The sequence below is a fragment of the Drosophila elegans genome, unplaced genomic scaffold (assembly GCF_018152505.1).
Source record: "Drosophila elegans isolate 14027-0461.03 unplaced genomic scaffold, ASM1815250v1 contig_814, whole genome shotgun sequence".
Taxonomy (NCBI): domain Eukaryota; kingdom Metazoa; phylum Arthropoda; class Insecta; order Diptera; family Drosophilidae; genus Drosophila; species Drosophila elegans.
The window spans coordinates 13,972,710-13,997,034 of NW_024546167.1; the positions used below are offsets into that span (position 1 = coordinate 13,972,710).

Sequence of the window (24,325 nt, forward strand, 5' to 3'; positions counted from 1 at the left end):
AGGACGAGGTTGCGGGTCCACCTCTAGCCACTGCTCCTGCTCCTGCTGCTGACTGCCTCCATTTGTGGATTGTGGATCTCACACAGCTGGAGTCGGTCATGCGCACTCCGCCCAACCGATTGGCCCGCTTCGCCGCCATTTAGAAAAGGCCCTCCGAATCGAAACGAAAGAGACACAACGACTGCGGAACAGGGACAGAGTGCAGCTGAAAAGGCAAAGCAAACTCAGAGAGCGAGTGCGACAAAAACACCTGTTCCTGTTTCGAACTCCCCACATATATCGTCGGCAATTCGAAAAACAAGACCATCGGAACCGGTTGCAGCTGCATGCGCCCTCGAAAGAGCAGCTAGTCGTACTGCTCTCGCCCACAGGAGTATGCGGGAGATACATTTCGGGGTGAGTGGCTGGCCGAGGCGAACGTCGAACGGCACGGCAAACGGCCGACCGGTTTAGTCGTTCAGCAAACTCCGTGCAGTGAGCATGTTTGTACGCCAGAGCCAGACATCGTCGTTGGTCGGTTGTCGTCATCGCCACTATATTGTAGTATAGTATAGCCGTCGTTTCGCGAAAATCCATCGCTTCGTTGCCGTTGCCGTCGCCTTTTCGGATGCGTGGAGACGAGACTCTTGAAACCCTCGAACAAAACGCGCGTGTGCATAGGATCAGATCAGATAAAAAAATAAATATATATCGTAAACCCAGTGTTTTTGTGCCCCGGATCAAATCGAGTAATTCACGCAAAACTTAATGGAATAAATAACCGTACAAGTGCCTTACAAATATACCCGCTCAATGCCGGAATCCTCTTGAGTCTGGCACGAAAAGCGCTCGCCCTCAAGATCCCTAACCCACAGATATCTCGAGTGTGCTTCGCCGAGTGTCCTGTCAGCCAAATATATGGTAATGGCAGAGATTGGTGGCCATTTGGCTCACCAGCTACCGTTGCACAATCACAACCACAATCAAACTGGATTACAGCCATCGCTGGTGATGAACCATCACCTGGATTTGGATTGTCATGGACATGATGTGATAAGTGAGTACCGAAATCGAGGGCTAGGGTTTTACTTTGCCATTTCGAATGGGGTTTATCCTTGAAGAGAGCAGATAATACTCGAGATAGCACGGTCATTTACCAACAGAAAAACAAAGGGATGCCTTTCTATAGTTGGCAGATAAATCTTTTGTTTCTTTTAGATACAATTGTATACAACAAATACTATTGTGGATTTGCCCTGGTATATGTTTCAAGCCATTGTGGTGCTCGTACATTAAAAATGTTTTCATTACTCTTTTAGTTAATTATGATTACTCTTATTCCACAAATAAAAACTTAACTACTTTTCAGACATTAGAATGTATTTTTTAGCCACAAAAACTTTTTATTTATAAGTTCTGTAAAGGTTCTTCCAATCTAATATCTTTTTTAACTTGATCAACAAATTTTCCACAAACCACACATTATTTCCGAGCTCTTAACTATCCATTTCAAATCCAATTAATATCATTACATAGATCAAGCATGAGTGTCGAATCATTTACCGCTAATAAAGCTATTTAAAGCAGTTAATGACTTATTTATGGCTATTGTCGTAGTCCCCAAATAAAAGTTGGCAAATTAAATTGTCATTAAAAAAGAGTGGAGCCCAGTGTAGTGACTGAATTTTAACTTTCTTGATTCGTAAATTAAAAAAATACACGAGGAAAGCCCGTTTTGGACATAGCCCGTAAAAAGAGTAAAATCCGTGTTATCCGAAATCGTAGTTGTAAACTAGTTTTGGTAATTTATTAAACATTTTTTAAGCGCCGAGATACCAGATATCAAAGACCAAGGTTTAAATTAAGGGTTCCAAGTGTAAAGATCTTGAACTGTTAGTCAAGTTTGCTTGTAATGAAGGTTGAAGTTATTTTTATACGAAAACAATTAAAAAGGTTAGGCACGCGTTGAACTCTTTCTTGCCTTGAATATTTCCCATTTTGCAATTGTGGTCAAGGTTGAAGAACAAACCTTAAATTGCGAAATGAGAGAAATGCCCAGATATATACAAAATTAAAAACGAAGAAATAATAATAAAAATTAATAATCCATAAATAACTTTTAGTACGCAATTCCGTTGTCAAATTGGCCGATCATTTTTGTATATCGAAAGACTTTCTGAAGTTCTATCTTTAAGTACAAATCTTTTTGAGCAACAGACATTAGCCGACTTATCACTGCAACTTTTGTAATGGGCTTAGACCCAATCTCGACCTCTCATTTGTTGTTGTTGTATGGCAATAACTTTTAAATTATAGCTGTATTTTATTTTAAGCACACTTTACATATAATATAAAAGCCAATTAACGGTTGAATGACATTTTAATGTTGAGCAATTAAGCGCGGCCAAGCAATTGCACGAAAAAAGCGAGCTGAAAATGATCAAAAATGTATCTCATGCGATAATGTGGCAAATTTTTAACTAGACAAAAGTTTTGTTAACCAAAATGCATTTTATGAATTCATAAACCAAGAGTGTCATTAAAAAATGCTGACTGTGTGTGACAGAAAGAGGAACATATTTTATTCAAATTTTATTTCGTATGCTAAATTGTGACAAATGTTTTGGCTGACAGTTGTCTAACCAAACGGACGACCGCAGAACACAAAAAAGCCAAAAAAAAAAAATGAGCAAAAAAAAGAAAACATGAAAAATCATAATCATAAGCACAAACACAATGGTTCGGGGAATATTGAATTATAAATGAAGCAGGATAATGCAATATATGCATTTGTACTAAACTGCGAAACATTTAAATTGCAATGAAATTTTGTAATTGTAATTTAAATTCAAATTAGTTGTCGGCCGTGAAACGTTGCTAAATATTTAATGGCTGAACATTTTAATTTGAAAACTTTTCCCAAAGTTTTCCTCTCTATCTGTGTGCTTAGTTGCTGTGTGTGTGTGTAGTTAACTGACAAAACTTTAAGTTAGAGTTTTTGTAGTTTCAAGTTGATATTTTAAATGAAAACAATTTTTTGTAGTTTTTGTTTTCCCTTCTAGTATCTCCCAGCTCCTCTCTCTTTTGTTAGTTCACTCAGTTCCGAGGCGAGTTTTGTTTGTTTGTTGATTTTTTGAGCGCTGTAAACATTTTAATGAGTTTTCCATGTCACAGGCCCAGGCATCCAGTCAACATGTCGTTGCTAACTTCTCAAGTAGTCGTTAAATTAATTAAATATAGTAGGAACAAAAAGAAATCCCCAACTGAAGTATCAGAGCTTTTGTTTACTCTCTGTGCTCTATAGGAAATTAAAACGTAAATCGTTGCATACATCAGGGCGTTGAACTAGTTTCAGTTTTTCATGTTCGCGGTGGCCATAAAATTGTACAACTTTATGTTGAAGACCATAAAAAATTGACAATTATTTGCGGCCATAAAAACCAAACGATTTTTGTTTTTATTGTTTACCAATTAGCTAAAAATTTGAATAAAAACAGTGGGGGGATGGCATGGATTTTTGCCTTGTACATGTTCCCTAAACTAATTTATATAAATTCCATTTAAATTGCTCGCCAGCCTAACTCATCGTATGTTAATTTGTATTTTCGATGAATAAACACAAGAATGAAAACAAAAACCTTTCGAAAGTTAATTGTGAAAAATTGATTGGGCAAATGTTTAGCCAATGCACAAAAAGAGTTGAAATAATTTTTGGAATAATTTGTAAAGTGTCAATCGTGGGCCATATAAGGTTAAGTTGTCTGCGAACGGTCGAAGAGAATGGAACCGAGCTCTCAGTTGAGGCTGGTTAGCTAGCCATAGATCACCGATCTCTTGTTTATTTATAGAGTTGCCGAAACGTCAGTGAAAGGAAAAGATGTTTCGTATACGTAACGAGATTCGGTTAAGAGTGCCATAAAATTAATTATATGACCATTCTAAACGGGCTTCGATCGCATTTTTATGGAATTTGGTATTGATTTTGTGTAGTATTTTAGTAGTTTTGTAGTAAAAATTGATTGAATATTTGTCGGAATAGTCATAGCCTTAAAGTTTTATTATTTGTCAGAAAGTCTTAAAATTTCAATAAATTTATATTGAAAATTGCGAGGAGTATTAGTAATAGATACATCTTATGTTTAACAATTAGATACAAAATTTTACTAATTAAAACAAATATTTAACGAGCTAATAAGCTTTGGTGCATAAGAAACATTTTATACATATTTTATTTAATCAAATAAATCTATATTTATAAACATGCTTCAGTTCAAGTTTAGCTTGAAATATTGCAAAAACCTTTTTCAAAAAATAATTTGGCTTTGGTGACGTCAGAAGAGAGGGCCACACCCATTAGTTTGCCAATGGCAGACACACGTTATCTATATTTTACGAGTTCCTATCCAAATTCCTGTTGTCCCTGGCTGACATTTTGTTGCCTTCCCGTTTCCGGTGAGTTTTATTTCGGAATCCCTGCCGCTGCTTGGGGTGTGATAAAGTTATTTAGGCGCAATCCATAAATTCCCCGGCTGAACCCAAAGATCCGAAAAGGCAGAGCAGAGCAGACAGAAACGTAAATCCCAAAGCTTATCTGATTTTGCACTTCAGTCCCCGGCACTAGATCAATATGTTATGTTATGGCCGGAGTTTTGGCCCGTACCTGAGATTTCGGACCCAAGACAGCTGTGCGCCTGCGCCCTGTGTCACCTCCATTCCCCCGTCCTTCATATACCCATTCCCACTCCCATTCCCATTCCCATTTCCAAAACCCATTCCCATTCCCATTGGCAGCCTCGTTTGAAATCTGTGTCTGTGTGCCACACAGCCTGGTCTAGAAGACAGTTGGCAGATATCAAAATAACTCCCAGCCTCCGACCAGGTATATGCCCATCTCGGTTTGGAGTTTTGCCTTTTCTGCATTAATTAACAGCTCGCTGAGTTGAGAAATTAGAGAATTATGCCTGGAATTTCCGTTCGCAGATGAGCCAAATAAAAACAGCTTTATTGGAGGTCTGATTAGCTGATTAGCCAAGAAAGAGTCTCAGAAAAGACGAGTGAAAATCATGGAAGAGCAAGTTCGTTAAAAACATGCTGAATGTTTAAATGTTATGAAATCAAATCTATATAAAATCAAATAACATAGCAACATATATTATCCTATACATATTTGCAATTCAGCTTTACAAAGTGTAAATTTCTTTTGATGCACTTAAAACACTCAAATAAATTAAGAATAAAATTGTTTTTAAAAAACTAGTGATTACATTTTGGCTGACCCCAAAAACAAGGTTTATTTTTTTATGAGCACTTTAAGGAAAATGATATTTCGCAACTTTAAGTATCGATGCGATTGCCGTAGCCTCGACCTGATTAAAGTACTCACTCTGCAAATGCTCTTCATTTAATGCAAAATATTCCATTTCGTGTTATTTTTAGCTGAAATGTTTTTAAGGTTGAAGCTCTCTATCCTAATTAATGCATTTCAAGATATTCTTAAAGCCCCCTGCGATGCTCCATGGAATTGGGCATATTAAAGCAGCCGCCAGCCTATTAAAGTGCAATTAAAATTTTTTTAAATTCTCCGTGTTTTCCTTTTTTTGTTATTTTCTCTCACATTTTTTTTTAAAGTTCATTCAAGGTGTCAGCAGCTTGTCAAGGTGAGTAGCAGCGGCTACTGTTTACCCGGCCGGAGAAAAAATATTAAATTTCAACTGGGGAAATCGCGGAGAGAACCCAGAAGGGAGAAACCAGAGAAGCGGCGAACTGATAAATGTGCAGGCCAAAAATTAGTTGGGAGTTAACCAAACAGAAAATAAAAGAACAACTGACGAGCCACGCCCGTTTATCGCGTGAGGCTCGGGGAAAACAGGAGGAGCCGGAGCCGGAGCCGGAGCCGGGAAATTAAATGCGGGAAATGCGGGGGAAAACTCGTGCCTCTCTCCAGGCGCTCATTAAGAGTGGCGAGCGTTTTGCATTTCCCGCTGGGATTTTCGGTGGAGCACCCGCTGCGCCAAATGACACCTGGCCAAACACACATACGTATATATGTATATAGAAGGGATATATACATCCCTGAGTGTGTGGCAGCTCAGGTGCAACCGGGATACTATATATCCCCCGTGTGGCATTTTGGCGTGTTGCATGCAATGCGGTGGCCACTTTAATGGCGTCGTTTTTAAAGCTTTATTCTGGCTGAACCCATGCCCAAGCCCACTCTAGCCGCCGCCTTTATGAGTGTCACTTTTATAACCCTTGTTTTAATGACTAATTAAGCATGAAAGACAATAAAAAGTGCCTTAGGTAAGACGACCCCTTAAAAAAAGAACTCAGCAACCGGTGGTGGCAGCCTCCGCCTAGAAAAACAAACTTTTATGTGCGATCCAATAAAGTGAGGACTTCAAATACTCGCCGCTGGCGTCAGCTGGAAGTGGAGAATCCCAGACGCCACTTGAGCAGATTGCATAATCCAGCCAAAAAAAATCGAGATCGAAATTGAAGAGCCAGTAGTTGTGGTAGTAGTGCCCATATCCCATTACATTACATAGAGGGCGGTGTACCAGATCCATCTTATTTGTTAATTTAGGGCCACTCCACTCAATGTCAAGTGGCGGCTTCAACAGGTTGGACCGCCCGTTGAGCTCCAGACTTTCAGACATCCAGACTTCCAGACATCCAGACTTGTGTATGAATCCAAAATCCCGGTCTCGAGAAGCGAGACCAATTTCGAATGTCGCGCCACGGGGCGACTCATTCAGCGTTTTCGGTTATTATACATATATAGATATTAGGGATCTCGGGACTTAAGGCAGACACGTCGCCAGACGGTAGCCGCAGCCGCAATTACCGTTACTTACCTGACAATATTTTGACGGGATACCATTTACCATATACCAAACACCATACACCATATCCCTTCTGAATGGCATAATGCTAGATGGCTATGTGGGCCCGACTAAGCCATCGTATTTCTACCTGCAACTCGGGCTTGCGGCTCATTATGTCAAATTGAAATGTTGCCACACGGCCAGACAGAAAGAGACGGGGCTACCGGCTGTGCGAGGGAGAGGGAAGCGCAGAGGCAAGGCGTGGAAACAGGCCAAACAAGTTGCTGCCTCTATTTTATGGCCAAAACACCGTTGGCTGCCACAAACGGAGGAAATCATAACACTTCAAATTAGAACACATCAACACATCTATGACTTTATCTGAGTGGGAAGAACTCTTAGCTTAAGTGTCAGCAACGCAAATTGTAGTAAATTTTAATAAATACATTAGTTCAATTAAACAAAATAAATGCAACTTAATAAAATCAATTAAAGACAGAAATGGAAAAACGTTCAGTTCACGCAAGTATTTTTAATAAAGTTAAATGCTTTTCAATTAAATACAATAAATTAATATTAATAAAAACCAATTACAAAAAGAACAAGAAAATTACTTAATTTACACAAGTATTTATATAACACAGAAAAATGCTTATCAATTATAGCTTAGGAATTGTAATTTAAATGTAGTTCCAAGCAGCAATTTTTAATCAAACCAAAACTTAAATCCCATAAAGACTTTTCACTCAATTTAATTAATAAAACTCCATAATAGAAAGCAAACTAATTCGAAAATCACTTTATACATTTAAAGAGCCGTTATTAGTTTTGAATCTAAAAATTTTGCCAACCAATTATATCTCAATTCCACCCACTGCATAAATCCAGCTGGCACCCATGCGTATGGGTGCTGTAAACAAAATGTAGCTCATTATGTCAAATTGAATTGTTGCCTACCAGCCAGAGCCGGCCAAGTTGAGAAACCGACCAAACAAGTCGAAGAGTGAAGAGTTTGCAGATCTCTCAATGACTGCCCGCCTTAGTGTTGTATTTCTCCTTAATTTATGGGGAAGTTGGCGGCGAGCGTTTTGTCGCAGCCTAAAAGTGGGTAGGCCACGGGTAATACATCTTCTCGGCCCGACCACACAGATCAGCAAGTGAATCATGCGGTTCGGGAGATCGAGATCTCGATCGAGTCCCAGTCCCATAACTCGATTCGCAACTAGTCCAGGATAGTCGGGGAATGTGAGAATAAGAGAGACGGAGGGCCATAAAGCAGCCTACTTAAAATGCCATAAAACCGAGCAATTTATTGGAACGCAGCCAGGTTGGCAGGAATCGGATTCAGCATCGGATTCACAATCGGAATCCTCTCAATCCTACATTTCGGACCTGCAATCGTTGCGTTGATTGCAGTCCGAATTGATCTCCAGTTTTCAGGTCTTCGGCTCTTCAGCTCTTCAGCTCTGTGGTCTCTGGTCTTGGTCTCTGGTATCGAAACATGCCGCTGCGGTGCAAGGCTCCTTTGAAATTCAAATTTTATGAAGCTCATTAAATATAAATTTGTCGTTCGAGGCTCTCCTCCAACTGGAACAGAGACAGAAACTCTGAAACTGAGAAACTGAGACACTGAGAAGCCGGTGGAGTGTGTGTGTGTGTGTGTCGGCGTATACGACACCCAAATAAAATAATATAAATTAATTAACAAAACGAAGCCGAAATGAAGTTAAAAATTTGCATGAACACGGGCTCGAAGCCTTTGGCGGTCGGCGGTCTTCGATATTTCTCTCTTAGTATTTTATTTTATTTATTTTTGTTGTTCTTGTTGTTGTTGTTTTGGAGTTGCGTGTGCGTAATCGGTCGGGGTTTTAAATACTCTATGGCAGCAGGACCCCAGCAATTTGGACGGGCAGGGGGCAGGGGCATCCAGGCAACGCGTTAAATGGGCAACTCGATCTTCGAGTGCCATAAAGCAGGCGGCGTCTTTTAATGAGGTCTTAAGTTTTTATAACGGGGTCGCTCCACCCAGAGATATATGCTAAGGTGACTTTGATTCCGATTCTGACATGGACACGCCTTGAAAGTGGGAGTTTGGAGCAGGAATTTTCAAAAAGGTTTGGCCCCGAGGAGTTGTAAAATCACAAAAGGCTTAGGCACTTTTCTGCATTCTCGAATATGCAGCAAAATAGCAGAAATGTATGTTAATATCAGTTCATAAATGCTTATAAGATTTTCTTTTAAACTTGTGAACAAAAATCCATATTAAAAACAAGTTAAAAAAGTATTTTCTAAGCTTAAAATTATTAATTGTATATGAACGCAGTGTCTTAAAAAATGAAAATAAAAAATTCAGACTTTATAAATACCTTGTTATGGCCATAGAACCTGGAAGAGGAATTTCTCTGTTGTTTTACCAACCAACAGAAATTTATACAAAACTGCGGCCTTATTCATGTCCAAAGCCACAAAAAAAAATAAATAGGTGGATCAGAAACAAGTACAACTGCCAGAACAACACCTCCAACAAGAAGTACAAGAACAACTACAACCAGCGACAATGTTCAAGTGCAAAGGTGCACGCATGCGCAGTAACAACCAAAAAAAAAAAAAAAAATCACTGAGAACTTGGCCCAAAAGCAAACAGAACCAGAATGTCCGGGCAAGGAGTTTAGTTGAAGGCGAAGGAGCTGTGGGATGAGGGGCAGAAGGCCACCTTTTGGTGTTGTCATGTTTGCGCAATATTTGCGACAAATAAAGCATAAAAACTGTTAAAGTTCACACGCATCAGGTCAAATATTTACACAAAAGCCGTCGAGAAAATAAAAAAGAAACCAAAACAACAGCAACAAAAGCGAGCCATAAAAAACATCAGCAAAGCAATGCAAAAATGTGGTCAAATCGCACACATTCTAATTAGCCAAAAGCCGAAAGCAATTTATGATAAACCGAAAGCCATAAAAAATTAGACAAATTAAAATGGCAAAATATGGATATGCCAATCGGAATGGAGAAAAAATGCTAACAAAATTATGCGCAACAAATGCAAAAACGCAGCTGGCGAAAAAACTAAAATGGTCACTAGGAAAATCAACAATCAAATGAATTAACAAATTTGTTTACCACAAACCCGTTTTGTCCAAAAAAGGCTAAACTGCATTGGGAAACGCAGTTTCCTCTCAAGTGGTTTCTTGTCAGTGATTTTTTCTTTGTGTGCAGCTCTCTTTAATTGCAGTCAAATCAAAGTCAGATTTTTGAGGAGATTTTTTTGTTCATTACTGACATTAATTTGACACTTTGAAATGACGGCTCGACTCTGCTTGGCTTTCTCCTTTGACTGAGGTGAGGTTGTTTTCCATTTTATACTTTACTTTGTTTTCTGAGAGGGGGCGCCTTGTGTTAAAACACCATAAATAAATGTCGCCCGCTTATCGCCGGTCGAGAATCCTGCGTCGGCGTCCCCATTGAAAGACAAATGCGTTGTCAACGCAACCTGCCTAATAACCCATCATGATCATCACTTAACCGGGCCCAAAGAGAAGCCCCAGACGCTGCGATTCTGGCTGCAGTCGAGGCTCAAACAAAAAAAAAAGACACTATCGGTTCTTGTCATCTGTCGGCGACATGCAGCAAAAGAGGGGCCAAGAGATGGGAAAACAGAAAATGCACTCGGAAAAAATGCACTTCAAATAATAAAAAAAGGTATAAGAAAAAGGGGTTTAAATAACTTAAGTTCATTTAAATTTGTTTGTCATTGATTTGCTAAGAAAAAAATAATACGAATTTGAAAAAGATAGTTCCTAATAAAAATTGAAATAAAAAAAGTGACATGCAAAAATAAATATTCAAAAACAATTATTTTAGAAGGCTTTTTAAGACTATTAAATTTAGTAATGTTGGAAAAAAAAAGTACTTTGTATAAATTCTTTAATTACAAAAAAAATATGAAAAAATTCTTTACACAGACTTAGGTTCTAGAAAGTAAATAATTATGACTAGAGTCTGAGTTCGACTATTTTCTTTGAGTGTATACAAGAGAACCAAGATGCGAGCCTCGATTCTCGGGCACATCGGCATTTTGTTTTCAGCCGCCGACACACAAAAAAGGTCATTTCCGTTCTTCGGCCAGCTTGCAACATGCAACAGCACACAGCAGCAACAGCAACAGCAACAGCAACATCCACAGGTACGGCAGCAACATGGTGCTGTCTCGCTCGTCGGACTGGGGATGTGGCATAAATTGTTGCAGGCCCATGTCCATTTTGAGTTCCAGGCACTCTTTGATGTCGCGCCTTCAGCAGCCAGCCGATGGCATCTCCCCTTGTCGAGTATTCAAATTTGGCTTCAATAAAACGACAGCCAACACCACCGCCAATAGCGGCAGCAACAACAGCATCGCCAGCATCACCAGCAACAAAAACAAAAAGCAGCCACAACAGACGTATTCAGTTAACTGCGACGGCCAATTCGAAAATCAAACACTTCAAAGTGATTGCCTGGCGGCGGCTTCTTTTGGTTGTGTGTTTTCTGAACCCCTCCTTCTCCTCATTGTTGATTCTTTTTTATATGCATATTTGAGCAGAAGAGTCAGTTTGCATTGATCAGTTATTGGCTGCGCTTGCTGGATTACACATACCAATATTGGCGATGGCTGCGTGACACGAAAAGGGGCTATTAAAAAATTATAGATATTTAAATAAAAATCAGATCTTCAAGACTCTATAAATCAATTACATTTTTTTAGGAACTTTTATACTCTCTAGAGAATAATCTGATATAAAATGCACAACAAAACGTTTATTTCCTATCAGCTAAATATTAGCCTTTCATTTAAAAATAGTAAGCTAATAATATTTTTAGAAAAAATTGTTATGTTAAACAATTATAACTAAATTTAATTTAATTGCACATAATAGGAAATTTCATAAGAGTCTCGTAAAGTCAATTTACTACACAATCATTTTGTCTTGCACTTTTGGCCTTATTATAAATTCTAATCAACTATCTTTTAATCTTTTCCCATTAAGACAATTACAGTAACGTTTAAGCTATTTATGATAGTTGGTTGAGAAATTATAACTTAAATTTTAACCGCTTATGCTACTGCTCCCTCTTAATGAACAATTTTGTGTAATCTGGGCTTGCTTCCTTATTTTGGACTTCTTCCCCTAATCAAATTCGAAACTCAGCTTCTATTAACCCCTTTTGGTATTGTATTTTGAGTAATTAATTAGGCAAATTCGTAACCAGACTGAAAGAGAAAGATAGACACACAAAATATCGATCGAGATAAGTCAGTGGGGGTTTTTGGCCTTTTTACCCTGGCTAACTCTTGGCCACCGGCTATATTAAGATAACGCTGTCCATTGTCAAAGCAACTGCACAGCTGCACTTAATTAAGCCAACTTAAGTCAGAGGCAGAGATGCAAAATTCCCAAAACTGCAGACACAATTGAAGGTATCAAAGTTTTGGGGACAAACAAATCACAGACCGCAATACTTCCTTTGAAGTCGGAGGAGTGTGGGGCAAAACCAGGGATTGTCCAGCCCACGCTCGAAAGACAATAGCCTGGCCAACAAAACATGGCCTAATCAGTGGCCAAAACCCCGCTCCTCTTTGTCTCTTTTTCTCCCTCACTCCGAATGCCTGTCCTGCTCCCGCTTTCGTATCTACAAAATTGATGAGTCTGTCAAAATGTGAATTCGAATTGTCCAGCCAGAGGAGAGAAAAAGAGGATAAAATAAGGGAACATCAAGAGGGGCACGTGTTCCGAAGTTTCGTCCTCGCTGCCTGTCATCATTAATTTTTTAAATCGTTCCACAGGTAAGCAAAATAAAAAAAACAACCGAGAAATGAATGAACCTCAGCTTCAACTCGTAAAAAAAACCCTGCCACGGCTTCCACGAAAAATGACAAATTTTCCAAGAAATCACGCTCTGTGTGCTCTTCTCTGATTAAGCCAGAAAACAAGTTTGTGAGTTAAAAATAAATATTGTAAATAATTTTTAGGTAGCTTTAAAGTTCAACTGAAATAGTCAAACAAAGTTAACAATAAATAATTATTACTAAATAGTGGTATGCTAAGGGTATTTTACACTACCATAATTTTTGTTATTAATTAAAAAATTCTCCATGCATTGAAATTTAACTAACAATTTGCGAATTTTTGTCAAAATATAATTGTAGCTGAAAAATATTTTCTGTGTAATCTCCACGGCGTTTATGATCATGTGAAATTCCTAGTTAAATCCGAAAAAAAGAAGCGGCACTTGCTATCCCACTAAAAAGCGATACTCGCTGTGTGACTGCGCTTTGTATTTACCTTATAACAAATATGCCATAAATCAAAGGGTGCCCTTAACCCTCCACAGCCCCCGCCCCCTTGGCAAAGACACAAACAGTAGTGGCTTTTGAAATCGGGCCCATATCCGGCGGAGCTTCCATAATTTTTTTCGCCCCTCATTTGCGTTTGTGGCCAAGAGTGGAGAGCCTGGCCAAAACGTATCTTATCGATGCTTTGCATTTTGCATGTTGCCCCTTGTCGAGCAACAGCAACAGTAAGGCAAAAAAAAAAAAAAAGCAAAGCTAAAAAAAAGGAAATAAAAGAGTAAAACGAAGATGCTGGGCAGCCATTGCAATGTATCTGTATCTGTGAGCGTGCGTGCTGTTGTATCTGTATCTGTGAAGTAGCCCGAGTTGATTTGACTGCAATTTTACTTGTTCCCTCATTTCCAGCCCCCCTTTTTGTGGCCTTTGAAAGATTGCCGACATTGATAAGGGCCAGTGAAAGAGATGGGTAGCTAAGAGGTAGCGAGAGAGAGAAAGAGATGTGGAGAACGAGGACGGCGGAACATCCACTTACTATCTTCGATTCACTTCTCGGTGGGCGTTTCTTGGCACGAATTCCTTGATATGTTTATTGCTCAGCCATCAATTTCCCGGAGATCAATAGATCAAGTCCAAATCAAAGCCCAGTCACTTCTATCAATCCATCACAGACACGAAACGTTACCCGTGTAGTTTAGATAAAAGTACCTTAAATATACTTTTAATTGGTCACGATGCCTTTTGAGTGAGCTTAAAGAAAAACCTAAGAGTTTGGGCTAGAAATTGAATGAAGAAGTAATAAAAATCATATATAGGTAATTCACTTTGTTTAAGATTGGGTAATTAACTATTAAGATTTTAGCTAAAATATATAGTTATTATAGCTTTTAAAAACTGGCCAAAAATATGTTACTGTTTTTCTAGATAAAACTTTCAAGAATCATAATAAAGGCTGATTTATTATTATTAAAATAAGTTGAATAAATATTTAACTAGTTGGTGTAGACTTTAAACCCTTTTAAATTATAACCTTATTTATTTTAAGAATGGAATACAAAAACAGCTTTTAGTGCCGAGTAATTAAAGTTGTGAAGTCTTTAAGGCAAGCCAATTTCATAAATTGTCAACACCTTTAAAGAAATCTGTGCACCCCATTTAAAAATCCCTTCTCATAACAGGCAAGTCATGCCGAATTCAAGGAACCCAGTTAGATTACAGCTGCTTGAGTTCCCACAGAACCCCCACACGACAATGCCAAACACGGTTTTTCCGATCGCCAAACAATTACATCATATGCAACTCACATAAAGGTGGCGGAGGTCAAGAGCAATGGCCAAAAAGGTGCGGCCATTAAAAACTCGAACACCTTTCAGCATAGAAACGTGAACATGCCCACCAAGATCAAGTGCTGGCACAGAGTCATGGAAAATGTTTCGTTATTTAAATGGAAAAGATATAGAGTACAAGAAAAATAGGCAAAAAATGAATGAATGAGGAAGGAAACAGAGGCGAAGTGACAGGCAAAAATGGGAAACACGCAGCATGCGAAGCGTTTTCCTCGTTAAAAGTGAAAAAGCCGCAGTTGCCGCATGTGCCGCAGCCCCTTTACCACGCATTAACACCCCTGTGCCCCACCTTAACCCCCCCCATTTCACTCACCAGGAGAAACCGCCGACACAGTCGAAAAATTCATAGTCGACAACACGAGACAAAATTGCATTTTGGTCCAATGTATGCCGCACCGAAAAGTCCCAAAAAAAAAAACACAGAAAATAAAAGAACCGCGACGCGTCAACCCCCAGGAAAAAAGGGGGAGGGGGTTGGACATTGAGTGGGTGTTTGGGTGGTGGGTGTAAGGGTGTATGGGTGGGAGCCAACAAAATGGCAACATAACATGCAAAAGATACGCCACAAAAGCGGAAAAACCCCCCGAACGGAAAAGCAACACACATACGCAGGAGTTGCGCTTAAATTCCCATTACAGCCATAATGGCTGCGGCTGTGTGAGTGCGTGTATCTGTGTGGGTGTGTGGGTGGGTGGGTGCCAAAAGAAAAATGAAAACGAACTGCGCAGGATCATTAAGGCAACAGAAGCTCCAATCCCTGTCTCTCCGCACACATAGATCCCAAAATCAGACACACAGCCATACAAACAAATGTCAGAAATTCACACAAAAACCAAAGGAGGCAACAAAAACATATACTGGTCGAAGGAGGAACGCACAACAAAAGAAGCTGCCAAAAAAAAAAAAAAACAAATAAATAAATGGCAAAAATGGTGGCTCCCCAAAAACACGCGCACACACATGTGTCCATATAGGGTAGCATTTTATATAGCCGTATTTTGAAGGCAAGAAAAAATACAAAGAAAAACAAGAAAAAGGCGCACATGCCCCCAAGTCGAGGAAAAAAAATAGAAGAAAAAGACTCGCAGCAATTGGAGGCTGAAACATGGAAGTAAATGCCGGCTGTCCGTCCGTTCGTTTGTCCGTTTGTCAGTCTCTCAATCCGACCAGCTGTCAGTGTGTCCGCCTGTCTGAATCCGAATCCCAAGTACTTGGAGCTTGAAGAGCAACAAATACAAGCCAAGTACGATGGCTTTTCTACCAGAAGATTGAAAGCAGCCCAAAAATACCCTTAAAAAAACACTTTACTTAAAACACTTTAATTAGTATATAGTAAATAAAATATTAAGATTTCAAATACAAAGTCTATAATTATTTAAATACAAATATAATTGTATTTACATCTCTCAACATTTTTAAAGTATTTAATTGAGTTACAATTTTTGGTTTATCGTTAGTTATTGTCGAAATTGCAAAATGACCAACATCATAATTTACAAATTACCCCTATTAAAGCAATAAATCCTAAATGCACGCAAATTGATCAATACAAAAGGGTATATAATTAGAGTAAATTACATGAAAATTCGTAAATGCAAATATAAATACATAATATGATTTAGTAATTGATTTTATTATCACTTATTTGAATAGTTCCCAGGTTTATCTATCCCATTGACTTACTAAAACCTCAGTGCCCAGCTAAAGAGTATGAGAAAAAATATAAACCTTCAGAAATTGGCGAAAAAAGTAAGGAAAAGAATATACAGAGGGAACAGCAACAATAAGAACAACAACGGCAGCAGCAACTTGTCTGCTCCGCCTTTATAAATAATTCATGTGTAGCTACAGCGAGTGCGAAAGATACGCAAGATACATACACACACCCTGGGTTCCCAGCCCCGCCCCCTCAGCCCCCTCGCCGCCCCTAACCGCCCCTAACCACTCCCCAAAAAAAAAAAAAGAAACACACAGATACGCGGCCACGTTTAAAGATACATAGATACAAGCAAGGCAACAGATACAGATTTTATCTCAGCACGAATGTGTGTGTTTTGCGATTTTTTTCTGCTTTCCGAATTTGTGAGTGTCTGTGTGTGCTGTGTGTGTGAGGCAACGAAACATTTAAAACGTGCTAAACGCGCGTCAAAGTTTTTCTTAATTTTTCAACAGCAGCCGGGAAAAAGTTTTTCTTTTTTTTTTTGTTTCTTTGCCTCCCTGCCAAGGATTACAGCAGCACATAGTCGGAAAATGAGGGCGGGGAGGGAGTGGCCTGTACATAATGTGGCAATGATTGCATTGATTTTTCTCCCCCATTCCCTTGCCAGCTAAAGTTTGGACGGATAAAAAGAAATAAAGCACGAGACCAAGTGGAGGGAAAATGTTCAACTTAAATACTTGAAAATGGTGGCTGCGTTTCACTTGGCTTGGCCAGGATTTATGAATTTTTCAAATGTTTTCCCCCAGAAAAACGCCGAAGACCCGTTCGCCAAAGGGAAAAACTTTTTGGCAGTAAAACTTTTGCCATTGAAGCCCGGACTCCGGAGAGTGCGGCACTTGGGTAAACAGGGAAAACTCGGATTATTTGATAACAGTTTGTTAATTAGCGCCGTCTTTGCTGTCTCACTTGCTATTTGTTTACGTTTCCAAAGGCATAATTGGCAAAATGAATTTAAGTTTGCGCAAAAAAATAAAAAAACAAAACCTGCAGAGCCAAGCAAATTAAAATAAGGTAGAAAAGTTGTTAGAGAAACAAGTTAGTTAGTCGCTGTTATTTTTGTTTACTTTTGCCGTCGGCAAATACAGATTTATTTTGTATTGATACGAAAATTTCTTCTTATTTTGGAAAGGGATATTAAAAAAATATACACAACAATGTTAATGGTTTACAAGTTTTTTTTAATAATTATTATTTAATTACATATTATTATAGAAAATTTGAGCTTTTAAGGTTTAGTTTCCTTTTTTATATACTTTATTTGTACCTTAAAAATTAAAGGTAAAAGTTTTTTTGTTTTGAATTCTACGATAAAGCTTCAAATAAACATTTTGGAACTATTTTATTTACATAACATAACTTAACTTATTTTAAATTAAGTTGACTTATTTAAATATTATTATTTATCTACCTACCAAAATAATATTTATTGAAATTGGCTTCTTAAAAAATATTGAAAGATACTGCAAAAGTTTAAGAATATTTTTAATAGTTACTTGCAGTTTAAGCAAACCATTTTCCTTTTTTTTTAAGAATTTTACTTGCAATGTTGGTACTAAAAATTTGTATTTTTCTTGCAGAAAAACAACGCCTATCTCACTGCGTTGGCTGTGGCGGCCAGATCCACGATCAGTATATCTTACGCGTTGCCCCCGATCTCGAGTGGCATGCGGCGTGTCTGAAATGCCAGGAGTGCAGGCAATTCCTGGACGAAAGCTGTACGTGTTTTGTGCGCGACGGCAAAACCTATTGCAAGCGTGATTATGTTAGGTAAGTTAAAAGAAAAAATGAAATAAAAATACTAGATTTAAATCATTAAAGAAAACAAGGAGTATTAAGACCAACAGATTATGGTTCTCTAGCACTACATCTCAATCTGTATAGTTTTTTTTTTAACGAAAATAACAAACTCATTGAATCTAGAATAGCCCCTGCATCTCCAACCGAAACATTATCTAATTTCCACTCAACCAAACAGATTTGAGAGCTATTTGCACAACCCTAGGCACACACACTCCATGTCATGCGCTTGGCCTTTTCATTTCCAATTGTAGCGTCCGGCAAACGTTTAGGCCAGCCTTGTTAGCCCAGCCAATTAGCCCGCTGATGCCAACACAAAAAGGCAAATACCATGTTCTAATCAACAGCTGGTCCAGTAGCCGGGGACTTTGGGTTTCATCATCGCTAAATGTATGACGTGCAATAAAAACCGTGTTTGGGTCTTTTTTGTTTTGCCATCGTAAAGCCGGCGACCGGCGACCAAAGTCGCAACTATTTGCCATGCAAATCTTTGAATAATTGATTAACACGTGCAAAGCTATAAATTAGCACTTTTCCACAAGCACACACACACACACACTGCACGCTCAGATGATTGATGAACACTCGCCTCAGTCATCGATGTCGGCACTGACAAAAGAATTTTATTTTATAGCCATAAACGAGCACCGCGAACACCCCCTTCTGAAAATCTCCCGTTGATGAACTTATTCAAGGCTGTTTACACGCACTAATCATGGGATCTTTATCCGATATTTGCCATCTTCTATTGTCCAATTAAAGGAAATATTAACTTTCAGAGTTTGCTTAGATTTAGATATATCTTTACATGTTAAAATATCTTTTGATTGATTTCAATTGATTATATTTTAACTTAGATATAATTCAATATAATTTTGTTCTTATTTTTTTTTTATTGAAGCATAGAAGCTAAAATGTTCTTTCATTTAAAATACTTACAGGTTATTTGGTACAAAATGTGATAAATGCGGCAACTCCTTCAGCAAAAATGATTTTGTGATGCGGGCCAAAACGAAAATCTTTCACATCGAGTGTTTTCGATGCTCCGCGTGTGCGCGACAATTGCTGCCAGGTGAGTTTATTATTTATTTAATAGCATTTCGACCCCAACCCCCCTGCTTCGTTTCCCCAACCCCAAGTGCCTTATTTACCCAACAAATAACCGAATGTTTACCTGGAATTTTAGGTGATGAATTCGCGTTACGCGATGCCGGAGCTTTATATTGCAAGGAGGATCACGATGTGCTGGAGAAATCGTCGCAGAGCAGCCTCACTTCTTCGTCGGTGGAGAGCAACAACAATATTAGCAGTAGTAACAACAACAACACCAACCTTAGCAATAACAACCATTCCAGCGAATTGGGTTCAATGTCAGGTGAGTGTCGCCTTTGGCCCTTGATTTTGGCCCTTGATTTTGCCCTTTGAGAGGTGCTTAGAGTGTGGATTGCTTTTTGGGGCATCATTTCAGAGGGTTTCGAATTTGTTTATTTACTATAACAACCCTTCATCAATGGCTCTTCAAGTTAGGGATGTTATTTGTGCCCCAAAGTATTTCTTTTGTTTACCCTTTCAGTTGACAGTGTAACTAAATATTTTCTCGTTAGTTTTCCTGCATCTTTGTTGCCCACTATATGACTCATTCATAAGCTTTGTTTGTAGCATAAGTAACTCAATATATTTAGTTTGTGGCTGAGCTCGAAATAATAAAGTCTTCCAATCTTTACCTCATTTACCACTAATTCGCTTTCTCAGTTTTTAATCTTGACAATGCAAGTAGTCACATAAATTCGTAAAGACTTAAAGCAAAACTATTTTAAAATCGAGCTGCAAATAAGGACGTAGTTACTGACTCCGAACACGTTCTCCGAGTTCAGTTTTAAAGCTTCTTATTTACAACATCTGCAACTGTGTCCCATATTTTATGGAGCTTACAAAGTCGCAAGCCATTTCCACTATCGGCCATTTGAATTCCCCAGGCGAAAAGTCAACCCATTCTGTGCCCCAACCATTCCTCCGCCGTTTCCGCTCGCTTTCCACCGAAAAGATTGCCAATCCTAATTAGCCCAAATTGGTCTGGTTCTGTGAATGAAAACGGGAAACGGGAATGGAGCTGCGACTATGGGCAACAAATAAGCACACAGTTCGGCATCGCACAAAAGCGCTGTGCTCGTGTTTTGTTCTTAGAAAAACAGCGTTACATCCTTGTAAGTGATAGTGGAGGTAGAGTCAATAGAAATCGGCAAACGTCAAACAATGTACGACAATTGTCGAACCATATCGTCAACATAATCTCATTGTTTAACCAGAACGGAGAAAAGCGAAGGGACTGGGTATGGAAAAGGCACCTTATCAACATGGGGCGGCGATGTCAAACGATGGATGCCAAACGTGTGTGGTGGTCCAAAACCCCTCTCAACCCTCAACCCTCCACCTTCACTCTCGTTTTGCAAAGGGTTCGAAATAACAAAAAAAAAATAAAAAAAAACTTGCTGCCAGGGCAAACAAAAACTCCACATTGCATCGATGCGTTCAAGCGGGCAAACATTGACAAGCAACTTCTTGGGAATTGGACTTTTGTTTGACTGACTTCGATCGACGGATCGCCGGATTGCCGTATTGCCGGATCGACGGGTCGTATGATCAATCAGCCAGTCGCATAGCGCACCATTCATAGTTCCACTTGCCGAACTGTTTGTTTGTGTTCAACTCGAAAACGGCATGCAGTCCGATCGAGTGTTTGCCAAACCGCAGCGGTCGCCAGTCTTTGAAGTTCGGCACTGGGAAAAATATGTTAATTTCTGTGGGAGATTTGTAAATTTGTAAAATTGGCAGCCTTATTATGAGCGGAAAGATGCGAAATACCTCTGAAATATTGATTCACTGATTTCTTTATCACTCAAATATTATTGTTTAGCCCGAAACAAAACACTGGGCGAAACTAAGCCCAATTTTGGTAAGAGTTTTTGCCAATTTGCAATCCTTGATAAGAAATGAATGAGAGAAAATTCCTTCAAAAGAACCACACCGCCCAGATAGAAATCACCGATCGATCTGTACGATCAACAACTAGATAGCGCCTTGTTTCGGGGGTTGTGAAACACGACTTAATTACCAGCGATCGATGGCAATAGGGAAACGCGTGCGCCTTTGATCTTCCAATACCGAATTCTCCACATTTAGCGATATTTTTGGGCGCAATTGTAGTCATCAAACAGAAATAGAATAGAAGCAGGAAAACCAATGGCAAGCGAGCAATCTACCCAACGGCACTTCAAAGTGTTTCTTTTTGGCCAAAAATAGCAAACGAATTGGTGAAATAACTCCGTAAATTTCTATTTCCATTTCCAGATTCTGGCAGCGAGTCGGGCTCACACAAAAGTATTAGGGAAAAGCGACCCTCGGGGCCTTCAGATGGCAAGCCAACGCGAGTTCGGACCGTGCTCAATGAGAAACAGCTTCATACGCTCAGGTGAGTAATCTCTATCCAATAAAACCATCTTAAAAGAGCAGATTAAGTTTCACCACAAAAAAATAAAAATTTTGTAACTTTAATGACTAAAAAAAAGACGTGTTTTTTACAAATATATTACCCTCAAACATAACAACATATTAAATAGAGTTTTTTTATTTCGATGTTACCTGAAAATAGATTCAGCTATCACATAATATGTTAGTTTATTTAAGAATTGATATTTTTCATTTCTCAATTCAGTATAAATAAATAATATTCATCTATTCATCATTTAGAACCTGCTACAATGCTAATCCGCGACCTGATGCGCTCATGAAGGAGCAGCTGGTGGAGATGACGAGTCTGTCGCCGCGAGTCATCCGCGTGTGGTTCCAAAACAAGCGCTGCAAGGACAAGAAAAAGACCATTCAGATGAAGCTGCAAATGCAGCAGGAGAAGGTAACCACACCCCCTCTTTAAGTGGCTTTAAAAATCTAATTAAATCCCGCCTTTGCAGGAGGGTCGCAAGTTGGGCTACGGCGCCATGCAGGGCATCCCCATGATCGCCAGCTCGCCGGTTCGACATGACTCCCCTCTGAATCTTCAGGGTCTGGATGTGCAGACATATCAGCCGCCGTGGAAAGCCTTAAGCGACTTCGCCCTGCACGCCGATCTCGACAGCAATGGCGCGATCAATACCCACACGCCCGCATTTCAGCAGCTAGTCAATCAGGTAAGAATAAACAGATAATAGGGTCTACAATATTTTTAAAAGATTTTTTATAAATCGTCACTGTTAAAAACAAAATAAAAACTGATAAAAGAAAAACTAGTTTTACAAATCGCTGAATTTAAAATACAATACATTTGTAGTAATTTTCTTTTAAATGACATCCACACATTTTAACATTTGTTCGTTGTTCCTTCCGCAGATGCATGGCTACGACCTGAACGGGATGCCCATCCTGCCGCCGCATCCGCACTCGCATCCGGCGCAAGGTCCGCCCCACCAGCACCCTCCGCCCCCCGGCGGACCGCACAACCACCAGAACCAGCAGCCGAACCAACAGCCCGGAGGCAGCAGCCTGGACTCCGGGATCACCTCGCACCACCATCCGGATAGCACCGACTCCTACGTCACCTACCTGGAGAGCGATGACAGTATGCAGGGCAGTCCGTAGACAATCGAACCGAATCTAATCCAGCTTCTTTTGTTGCTCCCAGAATCCAAACTGGCGCTGACCCCGTCGTCCTCATCCTCGGCCTCGGCGGGCACATCGATCTCCTCGCCGCCATCGGGTGTTGGAGCAGGGGGTGGTGCTGGTGCAGGTGTGGGCTTGGGTTTGGGCCTGGGCGTGGGCGTGGTGGCCAATCAGTCGGCCACCGAGCAGCTCATGCAAATGCTCCAGAAGGTAACCGGCTCCGCTTCCCCGGCCTCGCATGCGGTGCTCTAAAAACCAAGGGGCGTGCGGGGGCGTGGCTGGAAGCTGGCGCCGTAGGATCTACAGTCGAACTTCGCTAACTTAAAATTTTTCACACCGAAAATTCACATCCATAAAAATATAATTCTGGAAAATATTAATTTAGTTTAGGCTCAAAAATTAATTTACAATCATATTTAGATTAAAGTTAATTTAGTTTCTGCAGAACGATCAAGTTTATGTTATAGCCAATGTATTCTTCAATGTTGTAAATTGATTTTCCCAATCAAATTATCCAGTTAGAAAAGTTCGACTGTATTCGGGGATGTGTGCAATGGTTTTTGCCCCTGTTTTTTTATTCTACTAAATTTGTATTCTGTAAATTTAATTTTATTTTGTTTGATTCGGTGCCAAAAAATAGTCTGTAGGCCGTTGGCATTTTGGGGATAATCTGGCTCTGGCTCTGGCTCAGTTGCACATTTCGTTATGTAACATACACTTTTGTTGTTGAGTTCCAAAATGAAAACATGAAAAAATTAAATTAAAATAAGCTAAACAAAAATGCTCACACACTTGAAAAGTTTTACCAATAATTTTTGACACGAAAACAAAAATTATGATAACAAAAGGAAAACAGTTACTTCGCATCAAGTAGGGAATTTCATTAAACATAAATTTGTAAATAATTTTTATATATAAATAATAAACGAATATATTTTCATTCAAAATGCAAAACAAGAAAAAGAAAAAGCGATCGTAAGCATTCAAAAACAAAAAAAGAGAAACTGACTCGTGTGTATTATATGGGATAAAGAATCCGAGGGGTAGCGATAAACTATAAAGGCGCACTTGGCAAACTTGTAAATCGAATTAACAACAACAAAAGCATCTACGTCTAAGCTCGTAAATTGTATGGCAAAAGAAACACAAAATTATTATAAATAAATAAATGCAAGCAAAGAAGTGGGGAACTTTATGTAAGTGAGAAAGAAAAACTGTAACTAAATCTAGACTTATTTGTTAGTTTTAAAACATTTCCGAAATGCATTATAAGATGAGGAAGACAAAAAATCCGACAGCGGGAAGGAAAATAAGAGAGAGAAAGCGAAATGTACCAAGGATGTTTATAAACTGTTTCGTAAAACAACTAATGTATTTTCAATAATATTTAACTAATATTAATAATAAACAGTGCATAAGTAATTTTAGTAACTATAGAAAATGTTTAAATGAAATTACAAACGAAAATAAAACGCAAAAAAACAACACAGAAAATAAAATATAAAATGATGTGTTTAAGTTTTATTCTAAATACTATAAATCTGGCAAAAATAATCTAAATATGTTATTTCGATTATTTAATTTGAAATGGGCGGCATAGTTAGCACTGCTTGTTTCTCCCTAGTTCAACTGCTTGTCAAAATGGTTCGTATCTCCGCTATTCATTATTAGATCTGACAAC

The 24,325-nt window shown here is 39.0% G+C and overlaps 1 protein-coding gene across 1 annotated transcript; it reads left to right on the forward strand.

The window, feature by feature from the left end:
• Positions 1 to 453: 453 nt before the first annotated feature.
• Positions 454 to 24,130, forward strand: LOC108138832 (insulin gene enhancer protein isl-1). The gene is made up of 9 exons (XM_017261339.2): positions 454 to 1,036; positions 17,772 to 17,961; positions 18,933 to 19,063; positions 19,178 to 19,366; positions 21,340 to 21,460; positions 21,739 to 21,901; positions 21,960 to 22,175; positions 22,375 to 22,603; positions 22,667 to 24,130. Exons 1-9 carry the CDS (start codon positions 898 to 900, stop codon positions 22,894 to 22,896), a joined length of 1,608 nt encoding a protein of 535 aa, XP_017116828.1. The 5' UTR covers positions 454 to 897; the 3' UTR covers positions 22,897 to 24,130.
• Positions 24,131 to 24,325: the final 195 nt, after the last annotated feature.